This window comes from Salvelinus fontinalis, chromosome 23, assembly GCF_029448725.1.
Source record: "Salvelinus fontinalis isolate EN_2023a chromosome 23, ASM2944872v1, whole genome shotgun sequence".
Classification (NCBI taxonomy): Eukaryota; Metazoa; Chordata; class Actinopteri; order Salmoniformes; family Salmonidae; genus Salvelinus; species Salvelinus fontinalis.
Window position 1 is genome coordinate 49,948,504 of NC_074687.1, and position 22,855 is coordinate 49,971,358.

At 39.3% G+C, this 22,855-nt stretch overlaps 1 protein-coding gene and 1 long non-coding RNA gene across 2 annotated transcripts; one reads left to right on the top strand and one right to left on the bottom strand.

Annotated features, from left to right (window-relative positions):
- Positions 1–644: 644 nt before the first annotated feature.
- On the top strand, positions 645–9,467 carry LOC129821440 (zinc finger protein 391-like). The gene is made up of 2 exons (XM_055879117.1): positions 645–1,488; positions 6,545–9,467. The coding sequence occupies exons 1-2, from the start codon at positions 921–923 to the stop codon at positions 7,279–7,281; spliced, it is 1,305 nt and encodes a 434-aa protein (XP_055735092.1). The 5' UTR covers positions 645–920; the 3' UTR covers positions 7,282–9,467.
- Positions 5,980–22,793, bottom strand: LOC129821447 (uncharacterized). Its single transcript, XR_008754333.1, has 2 exons — positions 22,704–22,793; positions 5,980–9,849 (listed from the first exon to the last, which is right to left on the bottom strand). It is a non-coding gene; the product is annotated as an uncharacterized LOC129821447 (long non-coding RNA).
- Between the last annotated feature and the right edge of the window lie 62 nt (positions 22,794–22,855).

Consider the following 22,855-nt stretch of genomic DNA (forward strand, 5'->3'; position numbering starts at 1 on the left):
ACCCTCTGGTGGGATGGATCATGTCTACAGAGAAACCTATGTTCAAATACTTAGATTTGTGTGTATTGGGTATATGTTGTGAAATTGTTAGATATTACTTGTTAGATATTACTGCACTGTCGAAGCTAGAAACACAAGCATTTCGCTACACCCGCAATATCTTCTAAACTTGTGTATGTGACCAATAAAATGTGATTTGATTTGAAATAAACGTCCTATTTATCAAAGGTGCTGTTGGCTGGGGTCAAAATTACTCCAAAGGATTTGAATTTGTTAAAAGTCAATTTTGATACAGAAACACTAAACCGTGATTTAGATTTACTAACGACAAGTTGATTGACAAAGTCATGAAAAATTGAATAGAATTGAGTAAACCACATTTTTGGCTATGATAAAAGATCTGACATGGATCATTTTGACCCCAGAGGCATAAGCATGGTTCAATGAAAATATGTAGTGGGTGTAAAGTTTGTTTTAATTTTTCAGTCATTAAACACGAATCAATCAACACAAGCTTCTCTTTGAACGACTTAATATAATATTAAACTTTTATGAAATAAATGAAAAATAAACGTTTGGTTCCTCAACTGCGTTGCCCACTCCAGTCAGCAGATGGTGATGTGCGTCTTTTAGGTCAGGCGATGCTGCCAGTGTGACGTATTATCTAGTGGACGGGACGCTCCTTCAACAACAACGGCTAGTCAGACACCTCGGTAGCTTTCTAGCAAACATAGCTACAACATTCACGCTCTCTACACTGTTTTGGTGTATATTAGTCGATGTGTATTAAACACACTTCTGTCGTATGTACTTGTTGGCCCATTTAATGATATATTTACGTTGTTTGTCAGCTAGCTGGTTTGCTAAGTTAGCTTAGAACTAGGCTAGTCGCTAATGCTAACTAGCTAACATCCCCGACCATGAGTTCACTAAACTACTCTCCTCCTGCTAAAGAAGAGGGGGTCTGCTGGACGGAGAAAGAAGCTCTTGTGAAAGAGGAGGATGTTACAGTGAAAGAAGAAGAGAAAGACGTTTCGGTGAAAGAAGCGGGAGATGCGTTCAGAGTGAAAGAGGAGGCTGTTACAGTAAAAGCAGAGGAAGAGAAAGAGGAGGCTGCTGTTTTTGGAGTGAAGGAGGGAGAGATAACTGTCGTGGAGGAAGAGGAGGCTGTTACAATACAAAAACAAGTAGAGGGTGAGGCTGTTACCGTGAAAGAAGAAGAGAAAGACGTTTCAGTGAAAGAAGAGGAAGACTCGTTCAGAGTGAAAGAGGAGGAGGCTGTTACTGTAAAAGAAGAGGAGGATGCAGTTTATGGAGTGAAAGAGGAGGAGGGGGAGATGACTGCCACATCAAAAAAGGAGGAGGAAGAAGCGGAGGAAACTGGATATCTGGGCCCGGTTTCCCAAAGGCATCTTAAAGCATCCAATGGTTCTAACGGTGAATTTAGCCATAAGATGGTTTTGAGAAACCGTTCCCTGATTAACACTAGTAAGTACTGTCTTAAAAACAGAGGCACAAACTCTTCAGTTGTATAACTGATGTTTGGTGTTCAAGGGGAAATCTGAAATAGCTACATCCAGATTTAGACTTTTAAATGATTTATTTATAGCCATTGATATTTGAAAAATATAACACATGCCTCATGAGCTTAGTTCAACTGTTGTACACCATCAGAACCCCAAATACGTTTTTTTTATTCCAATGTTTAGAAACAATGTAAATCAGCACTGTATAGCCTCAAGACAGCTTTGTTAATGTTTCAACTGCAGATTGATTGATGTGGCTTTTTTAAAGGGACAACCTAGGTTTTAAACAGCAACAAAATGGCTGCCCAGAGACTCGGTTTGGTAAACAGCTGAGGGATGGGGGCTGGAGAAGTGTAACCACTCTCAAATTCCTATTGTAGCAACCGTAACCCAAAACCTAGGGACCTCGTCAAGAAGTTCAGACATCTTACCTAGATTAAATTACATTGATGAATTGGTTTGAAATCTTTTTTTAAAACCCTTCTCAAAGTTGGTGTCTTGGCGGATTAGTAAAAACGGTTTATCTTAAAGCACTATTTAAATTTGTTTTAATTAAACCTTTATTTAACTCAGCTAAGAACAAATTATTTTTTACAATGATGGCCTACCCCGTCCAAACCGGGACGACGCCCTATGGGACTCCCAATCATGGCCAGCTGTGATACAGTCTGGACTCGAACCAGGGCTACTTGAACCAGGGTGACACACAAATTTCTTGAGGGAGCCAGTCATCAATAGGTACAACACCTGTTTGGCATCGCCCCTTCCTGGGTTGGTAAAGGGCGGTATAAAATTTTATGCATGAATCCGAGGCTCATCACCTGTGGAAGGCGGGGCTTCCATGAATCCGTGGGCTTCCATGAATCATGAATCCGAGCCTCACCAGCTGTGGAAGGCGGGGCTTCCAGTGAGGTGTGGATTTAATAGTATGTTGTACCTAGTTTCGCTCCTTCAGGGAACAGTAGTTATAGTCATAACGTTAAGCTTGTCATATGATGAACTTCAACTTAAATACTGGATCTTGCTGTTGGACAGTTTTTTTGTTTTCAGATCTCTGAAATGCACTCTAACTACGTAACACTTAGTGTCTCCTTATATTACGCTGGGAAAACAGTTTTCGTGGGCACAGAAATCCTAAATAATTTCAGTTTGCTAAATCCAATGGTTCTAAGCGAGAGTCACCTTAACTTTACAGACAACACCCAAATGGATACCGTCATTAACGTGGTTCTTCAATAATTACACATAATTCTTAATACTGTAGCTGTTCAGTTACAGTCACATGTTCAACTATCATCAACTGATCTAGGAAATAATTTTCTGAATGACAGTCAAATGACAAACATCACGACATGCAAAAACAACTAAAGTGCTTCTTCATTCATTACTCTGGTAAAGACAGTTATGCCGTGCTCCACGTTGGATCCAACATCCCTAACAAATTGATGTTTATAATGTGTTATTGTCTGCTTGATTTACAGTAGCGTCTCGTTACTCTTTGCGCACAGAGATACTTAGCTCATAATGTGTAGAGAACTATTCCTTGATGGATAGGCTATTGTAGAACATACAGAGCTATTTGCCTTTATTCAGGACATTTAGAATGACAACATATTATAGAGTAGCCTAGTTGGATTATTCACAAAATTATCTGGTGATCAGGTTATGAAATGTCATGACAAAGACATTTTAGTTTCCATGTTTCACCTGAAATATTAAATTATATATAGTCCTAGGTCTATGTTATTGTTAGGTGAAGTTATGGTTCCTACAGTAGGTCTATGTTATTGTTAGGTGAGGTTATGGGTCTTACAGTAGGTCTATGTTATTGTTAGGTAAAGTTATGGGTCCTACAGTAGATGTATGTTGTTGGGTGAAGTTATGGGTCATACAGTAGGTCTGTGTTATTGCTAGGTGAAGTTATGGGTCCTACATTAGGTCTATGTTGTTGTTGGGTGAAGTTATGGGTTTACAGTAAGTCTGTGTTATTGCTAGGCTACGTTATGGGTCCTACAGTAGGTCTATATTGTGTTTAGGGGAAGTTATGGGTCCTACAGTAGGTCTATGTTGTTGTTAGGTGAAGTTATGGGTCCTACAGTATGTCTATGTTGTTGTTAGGTAAAGTTAGTGGTCCTACAGTAAGTATATGTTAGGTGAAGTTATGGGTCCTACAGTAGGTCTATGTTTGGTGAAGTTTTGGGTCCTACAGTAGGTCTATGTTGTTGTTATGTGAAGTTATGGGTCTTACAGTAGGTCTATGTTGTTGTTAGGTGAAGTTATGGGTCCTACAGTAGGTCTATGTTGTTGTTAGGTGAATTTATGGGTCCTACAGTAAGTATATGTTAGGTGAAGTTATGGGTCCTACAGTAGGTCTATGTGTTTGTTAGGTGACGTTATTGGTCCTACAGTAGGTATACGTTGTTGTTCAGTGATGTTATGGGTCCTACAGTAGGTCTATGTTGTTGTTCGGTGATGTTATGGGTCCTACAGTAGGTCTATGTTGTTGTTAGGTGAAGTTATGGGTCCTACAGTAGGTATACGTTGTTGTTCAGTGATGTTATGGGTCCTACAGTAGGTCTATGTTGTTGTTCGGTGTTGTTATGGGTTCTACAGTAGGTCTATGTTATTCTTAGGTGAAGTCTTGGGTCCTACAGTAGGTCTATGTGTTTGTTAGGTGAAGTTATGGGCCCAACAGTAGGTCTATGTTGTTGGGTGAAGTTATGGATCATACAGTAGTTCTGTGTTATTGCTAGGTGAAGTTATGGCTCCTACAGTAGGTCTATGTTGTTAGGTGAAGTTATGGGTCCTACAGTAGATTTATGTTGTTAGGTGAAGTTAGGGGTCCTACAGTACGTTTATGTTGTTGGGTGAAGTTATGGGTCATACAGTAAGTCTGTGTTCTTGCTAGGCTAAGTTATGGGTCCTACAGTAGGTCTATATTGTGTTTAGGGGAAGTTATGGGTCCTACAGTATGTCTATGTTGTTATTAGGTGAAGTTATGGGTCCTAGAGTCGGTCTATTTTGTTGTTAGGTGAAGTTATTGGTCCTAGAGTAGGTCTATGTTGTTGTTAGGTGAAGTTATTGGTCCTAGAGTAGGTCTATGTTGTTGTTAGGTGAAGTTAGTGGTCCTATGTTAGGTGAAGTTATGGGTCCTACAGTAGATTTATGTTGTTAGGTGAAGTTATGGGTCCTACAGTACGTTTATGTTGTTGGGTGAAGTTATGGGTCATACAGTAAGTCTGTGTTATTGCTAGGCTACGGTATGGGTCCTACATTAGGTCTATATTGTGTTTATGGGAAGTTATGGGTCCTACAGTATGTCTATGTTGTTATTAGGTGAAGTTATGGGTCCTAGAGTCGGTCTATTTTGTTGTTAGGTGAAGTTATTGGTCCTAGAGTAGGTCTATGTTGTTAGGTGAAGTTATTGGTCCTATGTTGTTCGGTGATGTTATGGGTCCTACACTAGGTCTATTTTGTTGTTCATTGTTGTTATGGGTCCTACAGTAGGTCTATGTTGTTGTTAGGTGAAGTTATATGTCCTACAGTAGGTTTATGTTGTTGTTGTTAGGTGAAGTTATGGGTCCTACAGTTGGTGTATGTTGTTTGATGAAGTTATGGGTCCTACAGTAGGTTCATGTTGTTTGATGAAGTTATGGGTTATACAGTACGTCTGTGTTATTGCTAGGTGAAGTTGTGGGTCCTACAGTAGGTCTATGTTGTCAGGCTGATGGCAAAGCTAGCCAAATAGCATTTTTCTAGTTGAAGTGTTTAACTATAAATCAGTTGATTTGCGACAATAACACAAACATATTAAGCAGGTGATTCAAGCGAGCCCTACAATTATAATCCATATTTAAAGTGAAATGCACTTATAAGCAACCTGTAAATGGAGGCTATTTTTGCTGTCAGCCTATGCGAACTCCCCTGAGTTTTCACCCACGGTGGTGAATTAGTAAATTGTGAGTGTGAGTTTCCTTGAGTAGCACTCCTGATCTTGCGTTGTAATATTCAGAATACAAACTAAAATCTTTGCTCACCATTTTTTGCTACATCCATAACTAGCGGTTTCCTCATTAGCAGGGAGGGGTTTTATGCAATCAAATTGTGTGCGCATTGCCCTCGTTCTGCAATTTTAGCTAACACAAAAAGGGGCCTATATTGGAGACCAAAAATCGTCAGGCACACTGCTTAGGATTTCAACAACTTGAATAACTTATTTCTAGTTACTACTAATGTGAAAACAAGACTAAATATGATTGTTGCTAAGTTGACTGTATTAATTGTCAAATAATTTAACAGACGTCAATTGTTGTACAACTTCCTGGGTATGATCTAGTGTCACGAGAATTTCTAGTTCCACTGATATTAACTCAAAACTCACTGTATACTTTGACCAATTCCTCAGGGGTTGTAAGTCCCCGGTTAATAGAAGAATTTGACAAAGTCCCAGAAGTCTGCAAAAGGTTAGTTCTTTATTCAGCGAGCTCTGAAAATCATACAATGCACATAGCCTTATATTCCTCACATTTGGTCATACCATATACCATACCCCTTATAAATGTCCCCCTTCTCTAACACTGTCAATGCTATTTACAAGTCTTCTCCAACACATACATTGCTTATCATATCCTGCAACGTGTTAATTACACAATCTACTGCTAGCCTAACGGTTTCTCCCCTCCCTGTGTGGGGAGACCTCCTTCCTGTTATCAGTTTCACAGTGGTCACAAGTTTCCTGTCACAAGTTGTCCGTTGACAGTTCCTCTTTTCCTATGCACACACTGTCTCGCCTACATTGCTAAATAATAAGGTCTTAACTTGTCCTATGAACACACAGAGAATTCTAGTCTTATGATTCTGATACATTTCACTCAATTATACAGTGACAGGATGGAATATTTTAGTCATTACCATAAAAACATATAATTTCCTTATCATCTGGGCATCACCTCAAATAAACAATGGATTTCTCCTGTTGTGGGCCTTTAACCGTCTGTCTGACTTTGTCATTCACATAGGAGAGAGGTGGGACAGTCGTGGATCCTCCGGGGAACCTCAACAACCTCATGATGCTGACGAGGCAGAGAAGAGTCTCTCCAGATCAGAACACCTCAAGAAACACCTGCAGAGATCCACAGGGAAGAGAACTCACTGCTGCTCTGACTGTGGGAAGAGATTCACCTCATTAGGCATTAAAATTCATCAGAGAATCCACACAGGAGAGAAACCCTATAGCTGTGATCAATGTGGGAAGAGTTTTATTACATCTAACAATCTGACTCGACACAAGAAAACACACACAGGAGAGAAACCTTATAGCTGTGATCAATGTGGGAAGAGTTTTACTGAGTCTAGCAGTCTGACCAATCACCAGAGATCACACACAGGAAAGAAATATTATGGCTGTGATCAATGTGGGAAGAGTTTTGTTCGATCTGGCCATCTGACAATACACCAGAGAACACACACAGGAGAGAAACCTTATAGCTGTGGTCAATGTGGGAAGAGTTTTACTGACTCTGGCAGTCTGACTCGACACCAGAGAATACACACAGGAGAGAAACCTTTTAGCTGTGATCAATGTGGGAAGAGTTTTGTTCGATCTGGCCATCTGACAATACACCATAGATCACACACAGGAAATAAATCTTATGGCTGTGATCAATGTGGGAAGAGTTTTGTTCGATCTGGCCATCTGACAATACACCAGAGAACACACACAGGAGAGAAATCTCATAGCTTTGACCAGAGATAATCTGATAATAGATCTCTGATCAAATATTAGAAAATACATACATGAAGGAGTTGTTTCATGATATCAATGAATTAATGTCACAATGAAGAATTTTTTAACATTGCAGTAGGAGTATTTTAATAATGTCACAATGTAGAACCCTAAACGTTTTCCACCTTATCAATTGATTTCAACATTATATGGATATTAGCCTCAGGGGGAAATCCAGGCTCTGAAATGGAAGAGTACTATTAATGTGATTTAACAAAAAGTGACTAACAAAAAAAGAGTTGTGTTACACTTACCACGTTGGTGACCCACTTGAATCAAAATGCAACACTTCAAAATGTAGCTAGCTGTTTTCTACAAATTGTCCTCTAACCAGTGATGTACACATTATTCCCAGATTCCGTGTGGTTTTTGAGCTGTTAGTTTAAACAGGACGTGCAACCTCATCTCCCTCCTCTCGCACAAATGATTTTAGCATGATATCGATGAGTGATGACAAATAAGTGTTGAGTTCCTTTGTTTAGCAACCCCTACATTTAAAGGCATCACTCCAAAATGTAGCTGACTGTCTTCTGCAGGTTGTCCTCTAATCAGTGAGGTAAAAGATATCTCCCATTTCCATGTGTTTTTGTTTAGTTGTGTTAGTTACAACAGCACGTACAACCTGATTTCCCCCTAATCGATATCAGTTATTTATTGCTACTCGTCAAAACAACAGCGTTTTTGGTGCGTGTGCAATTTATAAAGTGCTTGTTTAAAAAAAATACAAGTAATATAATTATAGTGGCAGATGTTTGTCTATATAGCACATTTTATGTTTAGGTTTTCAATTTATCCCAAACTGTTTCTGCATATTGGTTATTGATTTGGACACTTTAAAACTGTTTTTTGACATTGGTGCTATTTCATATTTTCATTTCATGTAACGTTTAGTAATGATATTTATTTATGCAACCAACTGACAATTTTTTGGTAGAATTATATTGACATTGTTGCCCTGCTTTTAGAATATCAGGGTTAATTCTCACATGTGCCAACCCAAGTTTACTAGAGCATAACATTGCGAACTGGGCCCCGATCCAACAACATGCCTATCTAGTGAACCCTGGTTACTACGGGTATTGCAGGAGTTTCCTCTTGAAATCAGACATGTCTGTGGTAAAGACAACTTGGTTGCTGATTGTCTCAAGGGTGGGCAGTTAAAAAGTTTTGTGTTTTGCATTTAACCAGTGCATTGCCATGGATCACAATTTATTTTGACTGCATGGTTTTCCGTATTGGAGATGAGTTTTGTTTGGGCTCGTTCCAAGGGGACGAGAGTTCTAGAAGCTAGTGGGGAAAAAATATTTTAAAATATTGTTTTTAATTGTTGACAGCCAGTGGACACCATGTTTATATTGGTGAAGGTGAAGCATTGTAGTTGATTTATAATGTGAATTGGAAGTTGTTTTCTGTTGGTAAACATTCTCTTAAGGTGTTACAGTCTTTGGTTTTTCCATTTATGTTTTGAGGTTTGGATTTTAGCACGTATAGCTCGTTAGTACGTAGGGCGCACTGATTGGTGTCACCTTGTTAGTCAGTATGTGTTACACCTGTGCTGGCTTTTCCATCTCGTTAGTGGGAAGGGGTTTCACCTGAGCTGGTCCAGGTTTTATTTAAGAGTGTCTGGCCCAGTGCTCCAGTTGTCTTGATAGATGTGGAGAGTCAACACCTTTTAGTTGCTCCACCTTTTTGGTTTACTTCCTGTCTTTAAGTTTGGTGTGGGTTTTTCTTTTGTTTGCCTCTTCTTGGGCAGATTTAGTGGGTGTCTTATGTCCCAGTTGTTGTTACTAGTCAACTTTCAGTGGACACCCTCATAGTGTCTTTCAGAGCCCCTCCTAAAACCACACCTGTTTTGTTGGTTGTTGTTGTTAGTTCTCTCTTCTGTTTGAGGGACATTTTTGGTTTTCTTGCTGGAGAACATATCATAAAACAATGGAGTAAGACAAGATATTTTGGGTTGGATATTGCAGTGAATTGTTAATATTTTCATCGATGAAATTTACTTAGAATGCTCATTAGTTTTTCAGTTATTCAGTTTTTTTTATTTTATGTTTGTCTATTAAATATTTCATGTTTTTTCCTGTGAAGCCATTGCGTGGCATCCATGTCTGAAATGTGCTGTATAAATAAAGCTTGATTTGATTTGAACATATGAACACTGACTGACCAACACTCTTGCAAAACCAATGAACAAATATGTGCAAACGCAACACATATCTTGGTCCATCTTAGTATAAATTCAGTATATCTTCCACTATTTCAAAATAGTGCTTGGTATGTAATTTTGGTATCACCTTTTAACCAACCCAGTTAATTTGTTGAAGATGAAAAATGTTGCAATCAACAATACGTCAAAGGATTCAACTACTGAAAACTGAAACAAATGGATCAAACAGATCAATCCCGCTTTTCCAGCCTGCTGAAGGCGTGGTGGAGTGGTAAACACCACCCCCGGCTCTACCAGGGGCTTGAGGTGGTCTCCCACAGCTCTGCTTATGTCATGTTCTGTGGCCTTGCTGTTCCATTCCTTGACTGCCCCTGCAACACAGAAAGAAACACATTTAGTAATTTTATATAAAACACTCAGGGCCGGTTTCACATTGAAGGCTTAAGCTTAGTCCCAGACTAAAATGCTTTTTTGAGCTGTCTTAACTCAAAGCGACTTGCACAGACTTATCTTAAAATAGTTGTATATTTAGCCTGTTCTGGACTAAACAAAGCCGATTGCAAGAGGGAGGATTAGAGCTACTGTAAGACTAAATGGAAGCTTAAATGAATCTTTCAGAGGCAGGTTTAACTTCTGCTTCGTGCTGTTTGTGAGGGAGCATGGACTATTTGGAATGTCTAAATGAAGACCAACATGCATTACAGAAGCCAGACCAGTACTTGTGGATAGGAGTAATCCATTAAATTACGTTGAGACCACTTTCATATGTACAAAGAAAATGCATTGGAGATAATATCTTTGCTTGAGCCTAGACTTTCCTCTCGGTCTCACAGAGGAATGCCTTCACCTAATTCTCTCCAAGTTCTGATCACTTTGAGGAGTACCGTAACAACTGGTTTTCCATCAACTCCTGATGCTGAGGAGTACCGTAACAACTGGTTTACCATCAACTCCTGATGCTGAGGAGTACCGTAACCATAACAACTGGTTTACCATCAACTCCTGATGCTGAGGAGTACGGTAAACATAACTGGTTTACCATCAACTCCTGATGCTGAGGAGTACCAGAACCATAACAACTGGGTGTCCATCAATGTTCAGGGTGGATGCAGTCCTCATTTAGAGTTCTCAAACATTGTTGCCTGTTGGAAAGATGCAACTCAGGACTGAAGGATTTCCCTCAACTCTTCACTGGCCTCAGTTTCAGAGAGGACAACATAGTGGACAACTACTTGGTGACAGTGGATATTAGGGTAAGAAACATAGTCTACTAATAGTTAATTCATAATAATATGGTCAGAGGATATTCGGGTGAGAAACATGGTCTACTAATAGTTACTACATAGTAACATGGTCTACTAATAGTTACTACATAGTAACATGGTCTACTAATAGTTACTACATTGTAACATGGTCTACTAATAGTTACTACATAGTAACATGGTCTACTAATAGTTACTACATAGTAACATGGTCTACTAATAGTTACTACATAGTAACATGGTCTACTAATAGTTACTACATACTAACATGGTCTACTAATAGGTACTACATAGTAACATGGTCTACTAATAGTTACTACATAGTAACATGGTCTACTAATAGTTACTACATAGTAACATGGTCTACTAATAGGTACTACATACTAACATGGTCTACTAATAGTTACTACATTGTAACATGGTCTACTAATAGTTACTACATTGTAACATGGTCTACTAATAGTTACTACATAGTAACATGGTCTACTAATAGTTACTACATAGTAACATGGTCTACTAATAGTTACTACATTGTAACATGGTCTACTAATAGTTACTACATAGTAACATGGTCTACTAATAGTTACTACATAGTAACATGGTCTACTAATAGTTACTACATAGTAACATGGTCTACTAATAGTTACTACATACTAACATGGTCTACTAATAGGTACTACATAGTAACATGGTCTACTAATAGTTACTACATAGTAACATGGTCTACTAATAGTTACTACATAGTAACATGGTCTACTAATAGGTACTACATACTAACATGGTCTACTAATAGTTACTACATTGTAACATGGTCTACTAATAGTTACTACATTGTAACATGGTCTACTAATAGTTACTACATTGTAACATGGTCTACTAATAGTTACTACATAGTAACATGGTCTACTAATAGTTTCTACATAGTAACATGGTCTACTAATAGGTATTACATACTAACATGGTCTACTAATAGGTACTACATACTAACATGGTCTACTAATAGGTACTACATAGTAACATGGTCTACTAATAGTTACTACATAGTAACATGGTCTACTAATAGTTACTACATAGTAACATGGTCTACTAATAGTTACTACATAGTAACATGGTCTACTAATAGTTACTACATAGTAACATGGTCTACTAATAGTTACTACATAGTAACATGGTCTACTAATAGGTACTACATAGTAACATGGTCTACTAATAGTTACTACATAGTAACATGGTCTACTAATAGGTACTACATAGTAACATGGTCTACTAATAGGTACTACATAGTAACAGGGTCTACTAATAGGTACTACATAGTAACAGGGTCTACTAATAGGTACTACATAGTAACAGGGTCTACTAATAGTTACTACATACTAACATGGTAAACTAATAGTTACTACATAGTAACATGGTCTACTAATAATTACTACATAGTAATATGGTCAAAGTAACTTTTCATTCACTCCAGACATAAATCCCACAACAGCTGAGCAGCAAAGATACAACAGAGCTCATATCCACACGAGAGGGATGGTCGAGCGTATGTTTGGAGTATGGAAAAATTGATTCCAGTGTTTTCACAATACACTTGGTGTCAAGCCAAGAAGATGCTGCAAGGTGATCATTGCTACAGCTGTGATGCACAACTACCTGAAGCAGCATGGCTGTCCTGATCCTCCCATGATCAGTATCAAGCAGATGTACCCATGTCTGTCCTGATCCTCCCATGATCAGCATCAAGCAGATGTACCCATGGCTGTCCTGATCCTCCCATGATCAGCATCAAGCAGATGTACCCATGACTGTCCTGATCCTCCCATGATCAGCATCAAGCAGATGTACCCATGGCTGTCCTGATCCTCCCATGATCAGTATCAAGCAGATGTACCCATGTCTGTCCTGATCCTCCCATGATCAGCATCAAGCAGATGTACCCATGGCTGTCCTGATCCTCCCATGATCAGCATCAAGCAGATGTACCCATGTCTGTCCTGATCCTCCCATGATCAGCATCAAGCAGATGTACCCATGGCTGTCCTGATCCTCCCATGATCAGCATCAAGCAGATGTACCCATGTCTGTCCTGATCCTCCCATGATCAGCATCAAGCTGATGTACCCATGGCTGTCCTGATACTCCCATGATCAGCATCAAGCAGATGTACCCATGTCTGTCCTGATCCTCCCATGATCAGCATCAAGCAGATGTACCCATGGCTGTCCTGATCCTCCCATGATCAGCATCAAGCAGATGTACCCATGACTGTCTTGATCCTCCCATGATCAGCATCAAGCAGATGCCATGCAGACCATGGCTGAGGCAGATGTGCCCATGACTGAGGCAGATGTACCCGTGGCTGAGGCAGATGTGCCCGTGGCTGAGGCAGGTGTGCCCGTGACTGAGGCAGGTGTGCCCGTGACTGAGGCAGGTGTGCCCGTGGCGGAGGCAGATGTGTCCGTGGCGGAGGCAGATGTGCCCGTGGCGGAGGCAGATGTGTCCATGGCTGAGGGAGTCAATGACCAACGAGGACTTGCACAAGGAGTTGCTTCACATTGCAGCACTTCAACTAGATGAGATGCATTTACATATGGAATGTGTTCATTATGGCTTATTTTTGATCTGATAATGTTTGTTCTGTACAAAATTCAAATAGTATGCAACAAAATTAAATGAGTGACTAAACCAAGGCTGGTTTCATATGTAGAAAATACTCTCTCTCATGAATATCCAAATGACAAAACATTTTTTTTTTTTTATATATCATATTGTTCACCATGGCTGGTAATCACTATTGTCTCATTACTGTCTCTTTGTTGGATCATACCTCTCTCTTCCAACTTCATATCCAATTCAACCTGTAGAATTCTCATTTCATGTTCTTCCTTCAGATATTTCATTTTATGCTCATGAAATTATCTGGTTAACGTTTCATGCATGGTCATCTTTGTTTTCTACTGAAAGGTGGTGGCAGCATCTTCTCTCAGGGATGTTATAGCAGATGTGGAGGGAACCAGAATGTTATGAAGAGTGATCAGATGAATTGCAATTAATTGCAAAGCCCCTCTTTGCCATGCAAATGAACTGAATCCCCCAAAAACATTTCCACTGCATTTCAGCCCTGCCACAAAAGGACCAGCTGACATCATGTCAGTGATTCTCTCGTTAACATAGGTGTGAGTGTTGACAAGGACAAGGCTGGAGATCACTTTGTCATGCTGATTGAGTTTGAATAACAGACTGGAAGCTTCAAAAGGAGGGTTGGAATCCCTGTTCCACAGAGTCTATAAAAGGCAGATATCATTTAATAATAGAAGTGATGTCACAAAAATATGAATATGAGAAATACTGATAATAATGCAGATATCTCACTTCTAGTTGTTGTTTATTCTTGTAATCCTGATAATAATGCAGATATCGCACCTCTAGTTGTTGTACTCTTCTTGTGGTCACATTTCCATTGCATTCACAGCAAATTGCAGCCCAACCCGCTTGTTCTACTGCTCAGTAGCAGCAGTGTGGTTTTACCTTCAATAACTGGATGGTTTGACATTTGTTTTGGAGCGTTTTTTCATACAGACTAAAGTTTTTTGAACAAATTATTTTAGCTTCTGTCATTGTTTCGTCTCAAGATTCACACCAGTATTGGTGTTTTCTATTCTGGGTTTTAATGAGCACCATTAGACCAACAGCATGTGTTCATACTGAACCTAATCAGGATTAACCCAGGTGTTCATACTGAACCTAATCAGGCTTAACCCAGGTGTTCATACTGAACCTAATCAGGATTAACCCAGGTGTTCATACTGAACCTAATCAGGATTAACCCAGGTGTTCATACTGAACCTAATCAGGCTTAACCCAGGTGTTCATACTGAACCTAATCATAATTAACCCAGATGTACATACAGAACCTAATCAGGATTAACCCATGTGTTATCATTGAGGCTTACTTACCTGACTCCAAGACTCCAGTCTCCGACTAACTAAGCCAAATTTAAGCCACGTTCAGGAAAGCTACTTAAATGTCCTAGTTTAATCTAAGCCCTGCAGGGTCTGAATCAAACCTAATGTCCAATGGGATTGATCTGTTTAATCCAATTGTTTCTTTCAGTTTTCAGTTGTCGAATCCTTTAAGAAATTGTTGATTTCAGAACTTTTCAGTTTCAACAAATGCACTGGGTTGGTTGTAAAGTGATACTAAACTTACATACCAGGCACTATTTTGACATAGAGGTAGATATACTGAATTTATACTGTTTTTCATACTAAGATGGACAACGATATGTGCTCATTGGTTTTGCAAGAGGGCGGCAGGTAGCCTAGTGGTTAGAGCTGACAAGGTAAAAATATGTTGTTCTGCCCCTGAACAAGGCAGTTAACCCACTGTTCCCTGGTAGGCAATCATTGTAAATAAGAATTTGTTATTAACTGACTTGCCTAGTTAAATAAAGGTTAAATAAAATAAAAAGAGGTTACTTTGTTCTGCAATATGTTCAAATCAAGCTTTATTTATACAGCATATTTCAGACATGGATGCAACAATGGCTTCCCAGGAAAAAACAAATGAAAATAAACAGAAATATTTAGTACACAACAAACATAAGAGGATAAAAAAACAGAAGATTAACAACTGAAAGACTAATGAGCATCCTAAGGAAAATCCATTGATTAAAATATTAACAATTGGATGCAATATTCAACCATAACGAGATGGTCAAGCCAGCACAGGTGTAACACATACTGACTAACGAGGTGACACTAATCAGTGAGCCCTATGTGCTAGCGAGCTATACGTGCTAACGAGCTATTTGTGCTAAAGTCCAACCTCAAAACATAAATGGAAAAACCAAAGCCTGTAACACCTTCCCCTTTAAGACAACAAATATATCCTATATTTTTGTTGGACAAGTTTGCTCACCACAAAACAGAAAACAACTTCCATTTCTCATTATAATCAACTACAATATAAACATGGTGTCTACTGGCTGTCAACAATTAAAAACAAGAAGAAAAAAAAACATATTTCTAAATAATAATATACAATCGTATCTTTTCTCCTTTTTCTTTCTATAGAATCCTAAAACTCACTAGCTTCTAGAACTCTCGTCTTCCTAAAACTCACTAGCTTCTAGAACTCTCGTCTTCCTAAAACTCACTAGCTTCTAGAACTCTCGTCCCCTTGAAACGAGCCCAAACAAAACTCGCCTACAATACGGAAAAACATGCAGTCAAAATAAATTGTGATCAATGGCAACGCACTGGCTAAACCCAAAACTTGTTGACTGCCCTCCCTTGAGACAATCAGCAACCAACTCTTGCAATATCCGTAGTAACTTTCCACCTCACTGCGGAGCTTCTCTCTTTTCTGGGTTCACTCGATAGGCATGTTGTTGGATCGGGACCCAGTCCACAATGTCATGCTCTAGTACATTTGGGTTGGCACATCTGAGAATGAACTCTGATATTTTAAAAGCAGGGCAACAATGTCAATATAATTGTACCCAAAACTGGTCAGTTGGTGGCATGAATAAATATGATTACTAAATGTTACATAATTGTAAATATGAAATATCAAAACCAAATGTACACCCCTTTGTTAATATGTAGTGGCAATAATTAACTTAATGGTGAGGCATGGAATAATAAAACATGTATCTTTTGTCAGGCTGAATGTTTGAAATATGAGGTGATTTGAGTCATGCTTCTTCAGTAGTGGAATAAAGACAATTAGCACTTGAATGTTGTCAAGATATACTGGAGTGACGTAGGATTGTTAATAAAATAGATTATAGACCAATTTTATTATACTGCGTCCATGTGTATAGGCTGCAAGTACGTTGAAATTAAGTTGTTTTCAAGTCATTGAAAAAACGACCCGAAAAGACTAAAACCAAAAGTGTATTGGACGTCGGGCATAGTCTTATTTTCAAAGTCTTTTGAATGACATTCTGCTAAATGGGAATAGCGCAATGTCAAAAAACAGTTTTAATGTGTAAAAATCAATAACCAATATGCAGAAACAGTTTGTGATATATTGAAAACCTAAACATTTTGAAGTGTTGCATGAGTGGTAAACAGCTCGCTACATTTTGAAGTGTTGCATTTTGAATCAAGTGGGTCACCAACGTGGTAAGTGTAACCCAACTCTTTTTTTGTTAGTCACTTTTTGTTAAATCACATAAATAATACTCTTTCAATTCAGAGCCTTGATTTTTCCCCTGAGGCTAATATCCATATCACGCTGAAATCAATAGAACAGGGGGGCAAACATTTAGGGTTCTACATTGTGACATTATTAAAATACTTATTAAAATACATTATTAAAATTATTAAAATAATAATCACGAGTTTGTTGAGGCTACCCAGAGGATCCACGATAGTCACTTCTCTCTCCTGCGTGAACAACAAAGTCAGGCAGATGATTAAAGGCCCACAAAATGAGCAAGAATAGTCATATTTTGTATTGTTTTAACATTAGTAGTAACTGATGATTGTAGGCTAGACATCAGTTATTAAAGTTGTTGAAATCCTAAGCAGTGTGCCAGACGGCTTTTGGTCTCCAATATAGGACCCTTTCTGTGTTTGCTAAAATTGCGGCACAAGGGCGATGCACACGCAATTTGGTTGTAGAAACTCCTCCCTGCTAATAAGGAAACCGATAGCTATGTATGCAGTATATCTGCCTGGAGCAAAAATGTTGAGCAAAGATTTTAGTTTTTCACAATATTTTCTGAATGTGAATGGGGAAAACTCAGGGGAGTAACCTCCATTTCCAGGTTGCTTATGAGTACATTTCACACTACTTTGGATTCTAATTGTAAGGCTCGTTTGAATGTTCTGCTTAAAATAATGTGTGTCATCATCACAAATCAATCGCTTTGTATTTAAAAAACACTTCAACCAGTAAAACGCTCTTTTTTGCTAGATTTTCCATCAGCCTGACAACGAGGGTTTGTACACTAAGTGTTTGCCAAATTTGCCCATAACTTCACCTAACAATAACATAGACCTACCAATAACTTCACCTAACAACAACATAGACCTAGGACTATAAATCATTTAATATTTCAGGTGAAACATGGAATCTAAAATGTCTTTGTCATGACATTTCATAACCTGATCACCAGATAATTTAGTCAATAATCCCACTAGGCTACTCTATAATGTGTTGTCATTGTAAATGTCCTGAATAAAGGAAAATAGTTCTGTATGTTGTACAATAGCCTATCCATCAAGGAAAAATTCTCTACACCTTATGAGCTAAGTATCTCTGTGTGCAAACAGACTAACGAGACCCTACTGTAAATCAAGCAGACAATAACACACTATAAACATCAATTTGTTAGGAATGTTGGATCCAACGTGGAGCACAGCATAACTGTCTTTACCAGAGTAATGAATGAAGAAGCACTTTGGTTGTTGTTGCATGTCGTGATGTTTGTCATGTGACTGGCATTCAGAAAATGATTTCCTGGATCAGCTGATGATAGTTGAACATGTGACTGTAACTACAGTATTAAGAAATATATGTAATTATTGAAGAAAGACGTAAATGACAGTCTCCATTTGGGTGTTGTCAATAAAGTTAAGGTGACTCTCGTGTTAGAACCATTGGATTTAGCAAACTCTGAAATGATTTAGGATTTCTGTGCCCATAAACTGTTTTCCCAGCGTAACATAAGGAGATACTAAATGTTACGTAGTTAGAGAGCATTTCAGAGATCTGAATACAAAAAACTGTCAAGCAAGATCCAGTATTTAAGTTGAAGTTCATCATATGACAAGCTTAACGTTATGACTATAACTAATGTTCCCTGAAGGAAGGAAACTAGGTACAACATACCATTAAATCCACGCCTTGTTGGAAGCCCCGCCTTCCACAGGTGATGAGCCTGAGGCTCGGATTTATTCCTTTCATTTAATACCGCTCTTCACCGACCCAGGAAAGGGCGGGTTCAAACAGGTGTTGTACCTCATTTCCCTCCTTCAGGGAAGAGTAATTATAGTCAAAGTTACATTTGGGGATGTCTGATAGTATTTCTGATTGTCTTAATGCACCCCCACTAATGAGATGGAGCTTCTCAAAGCATTTTTCTTCTTCACCTCAAACAGCAAGTAAACAAAGTCTAATCAAAATCAATTGCGAATGACAATAGTTCCTCAAAGTATTTTCATAAAATACTTCCAGCTCTCACCCTTTCGATAACCACTCAGCATAAAAGGTAAAAATGTCATGCCTGATCCAGTGGAAATGTCATAAAATACCTGACTACTTCTTCTCCTTTACACAAATAGCCGACAGCTGTGTCTGTCCCAAACTCACTGGCCGGGAAACTCTGAGGGCCCAGAATATTTTATACAATGTTGCGCTTGCTATCACGAGTTTCGGGCCAACCCAGTTGATAGTTGATACAATGTATAAAGTTCGTTGAAGACACGTCATGTGCAGCCAATGTGATTTATAGGATATTTATTTTTATCATGATATTTTCTACCTGCAGGCTGCAATGTTTTTATTTGTTGGCTTTATGTTGGTTATTTTTACATAGTTGGCAATGGCAATAAAAGTTACTTTTAGATTTGTATATTTTTCATTTAGATTTAGATAGAATGTAGATTAATCACAGACAATGATTTTGAGATACTATTATAAATTAAATGAATCTGTTCAAAAAAAATGAGCATATGAAAATCATAACTTGCACTCAGATTGGTAGAAATGGTAAGATAAATTGGCACTCCGCTGGTGTAGTCAATTACTGAAAACTTCAGGAGCATAACGGCAGAATTTACGAAGTCCAGCAGCAGCGGGAGGAGGAGGGAAGAGTTTTTCTCCTTCTGGTTAGGTTATATTGATGACTGGCTCCCTTGAGTAATTTGTGTATCTGTAATTATTTAAACAAACAGCGTGCTAAAAGCATCAGACAAGTTACGCACATATAGTTGATTTTATTAAAACATGGGGTGATTGGTAGAAAGAACAGATGACTCTTGGTTGACCAAAATTTATTTTAGTTGGGGACAGCACTAGAACATGATTTTGGTGCTCCAGAGTGGCGCAGAAATCTAAGACACTGCATCTCAGTGCTTGAGGCGTCACTAGACACCCTGGTTCAAATCTAGGCTGTATCACAACCGGCCGTGATTGGGAGTCCCATAGGGTGGCGCACAATTGGCCCAGCATCATCCGGGGTAGGCAGTCCTTGTAAATAAGAATTTGTTCTTAACTGACTTGCCTTGTGAATTAAAGCTTACATTTAAAACAATCAAAATTATTGTTTTATGATAAACCATTTTCTACAAATCTGTCAAGGGACCAACTTTGAGAAGGTTTTAAAACAAAGGTTTCAAACCAATTCATGAAGGTATGTTTCGCCTTTAATGTATTGGCATGAAAAAATAAATGGCTGAATATTTTACAATTACTTATCAACAGCTGTAACAATTTCACCTCCACAGGAAATCTACACTGGCAATTCTAAAATATATTACACTGCTCAAAAAAATAAAAGGAACACTTAAATAACACAATGTAACTCCAAGTCAATCACACTTCTGTGAAATCAAACTGTCCACTTAGGAAGCAACACTGATTGACAATAAATTTCACATGCTGTTGTGCAAATGGAATAGACAAAAGGTGGAAATTATAGGCAATTAGCAAGACACCCCCCAAAACAGGAGTGATTCTGCAGGTGGTGACCACAGACCACTTCTCAGTTCCTATGCTTCCTGGCTGATGTTTTGGTCACTTTTGAATGCTGGCGGTGCTCTCACTCTAGTGGTAGCATGAGACGGAGTCTACAACCCACACAAGTGGCTCAGGTAGTGCCGTTCATCCAGGATGGCACATCAATGCGAACTGTGGCAAAAAGGTTTGCTGTGTCTGTCAGCGTAGTGTCCAGAGCATGCAGGCGCTACCAGGAGACAGGCCAGTACATCAGGAGACGTGGAGGAGGCCGTAGGAGGGCAACAACCCAGCAGCAGGACCGCTACCTCCGCCTTTGTGCAAGGAGGTGCACTGCCAGCGCCCTGCAAAATGACCTCCAGCAGGCCACAAATGTGCACGTGTCAGCATATGGTCTCACAAGGGGTCTGAGGATCTCATCTCGGTACCTAATGGCAGTCAGGCTACCTCTGGCGAGCACATGGAGGGCTGTGCGGCCCCACAAAGAAATGCCACCCCACACCATGACTGACCCATCGCCAAACCGGTCATGCTGGAGGATGTTGCAGGCAGCAGAACGTTCTCCATGGCGTCTCCAGACTCTGTCACGTCTGTCACATGTGCTCAGTGTGAACATGCTTTCATCTGTGAAGAGCACAGGGCGCCAGTGGCGAATTGGCCAATCTTGGTGTTCTCTGGCAAATGCCAAACGTCCTGCACGGTGTTGGGCTGTAAGCACAACCCCCACCTGTGGACGTCGGGCCCTCATACCACCCTCATGGAGTCTGTTTCTGACCGTTTGAGCAGACACATGCACATTTGTGGCCTGCTGGAGGTCATTTTGCAGGGTGCTGGCAGTGCACCTCCTTGCACAAAGGCGGAGGTAGCGGTCCTGCTGCTGGGTTGTTGCCCTCCTACGGCCTCCTCCACGTCTCCTGATGTACTGGCCTGTCTCCTGGTAGCGCCTGCATGCTCTGTACACTACGCTGACAGACACAGCAAACCTTTTTGCCACAGTTCGCATTGATGTGCCATCCTGGATGAGCTGCACTACCTGAGCCACTTGTGTGGGTTGTAGACTCTGTCTCATGCTACCACTAGAGTGAGAGCACCGCCAGCATTCAAAAGTGACCAAAACATCAGCCAGGAAGCATAGGAACTGAGAAGTGGTCTGTGGTCACCACCTGCAGAATCACTCCTGTTTTGGGGGGTGTCTTGCTAATTGCCTATAATTTCCACCTTTTGTCTATTCCATTTGCACAACAGCATGTGAAATGTATTGTCAATCAGTGTTGCTTCCTAAGTGGACAGTTTGATTTCACAGAAGTGTGATTGACTTGGAGTTACATTGTGTTGTTTAAGTGTTCCCTTTATTTTTTTGAGCAGTGTATATAGCCTAGAAACCTGGTCAAACTATCATTATGACATCATGGATAAATTCTAGAATATACTATATATCCTAGAAACCTGGTTAAACTATCATTATGACATCATGGATAAATTCTAGAATATACTATATATCCTAGAAACCTGGTTAAACTATCATTATGACATCATGGATGAATTCTAGAATATACTATATAGCCTAGAAACCTGGTTAAACTATCATTATGACATCATGGATGGCCAGTCCTTGTATTCAGAGTGTAGTGAATTCAGGGGGTAGCCCTGAGCTGGACTCAAACCTGGGTCCAACACCTTATAACTGTTACGCCAACATGTCTGAACTTCTTGACAAGGTTGCTAGGTGTTGGGTAACGGTTGCTACAACAGCTTTCTCTATGAACTTCAGTGGTTACACTTCTCCTTTCCTCAGCTGTTGACCAAACCAAGCCTCTGGGCAGCCATTTTGTTGCTGTTTAAAAAAAACACACAACCAACCAATCTGCAGTTCAAACAATAACAAATCTGTCATTCCACCACTGTTTTGGTAATAAGATGATGATGGGGTTGGAGAAAAGTAACTACTTTTAAAATTCATAGACAGACCTATGGAAGCAAGGACTGACCATTCATGATATCAACATTATAGTTTTAACCATGTTGAGGCTATACAGTGTTGATTTACATTGTTTCTAAACATTGGAGTAAAAAAAGCTTATTCGGGGTTCTGATGGGGTACAAAAGTTGAACTAAGCTCACGAGGCATGTGTTATATTCTTCAAGAATCAATGGCTATAAATAAATAATTTAAAAGTCACAATATGGATGTAGCAATAGCAGATTTCTGCTTTAACACCACACATCAGTTCAACAACTGTAGAGTTTGTGCCTCTGTATTTAAGACAGTACTTACTAGTGTTAATCAGGGAACGGTTTCTCAAAACCATCTTACGGCTAAGTTCACCGTTAGAACCATTGGATGCCTTAAGATGCGTTTGGGAAACCAGGCCCAGATATCCAGTTCCTCCTCTTCTTCCTCCTCCTTTTTCGATGTAACAGTCATCC

Coding starts and splice junctions, on each gene's coding strand:
- LOC129821440 (XM_055879117.1), top strand. CDS start 921: ATGAGTTCACTAAACTACTCTCCTCCTGCTAAAGAAGAGGGGGTCTGC. Junction 1,489..6,544: donor CCGTTCCCTGATTAACACTA/GTAAGTACTGTC, acceptor TCATTCACATAG/GAGAGAGGTGGGACAGTCGT.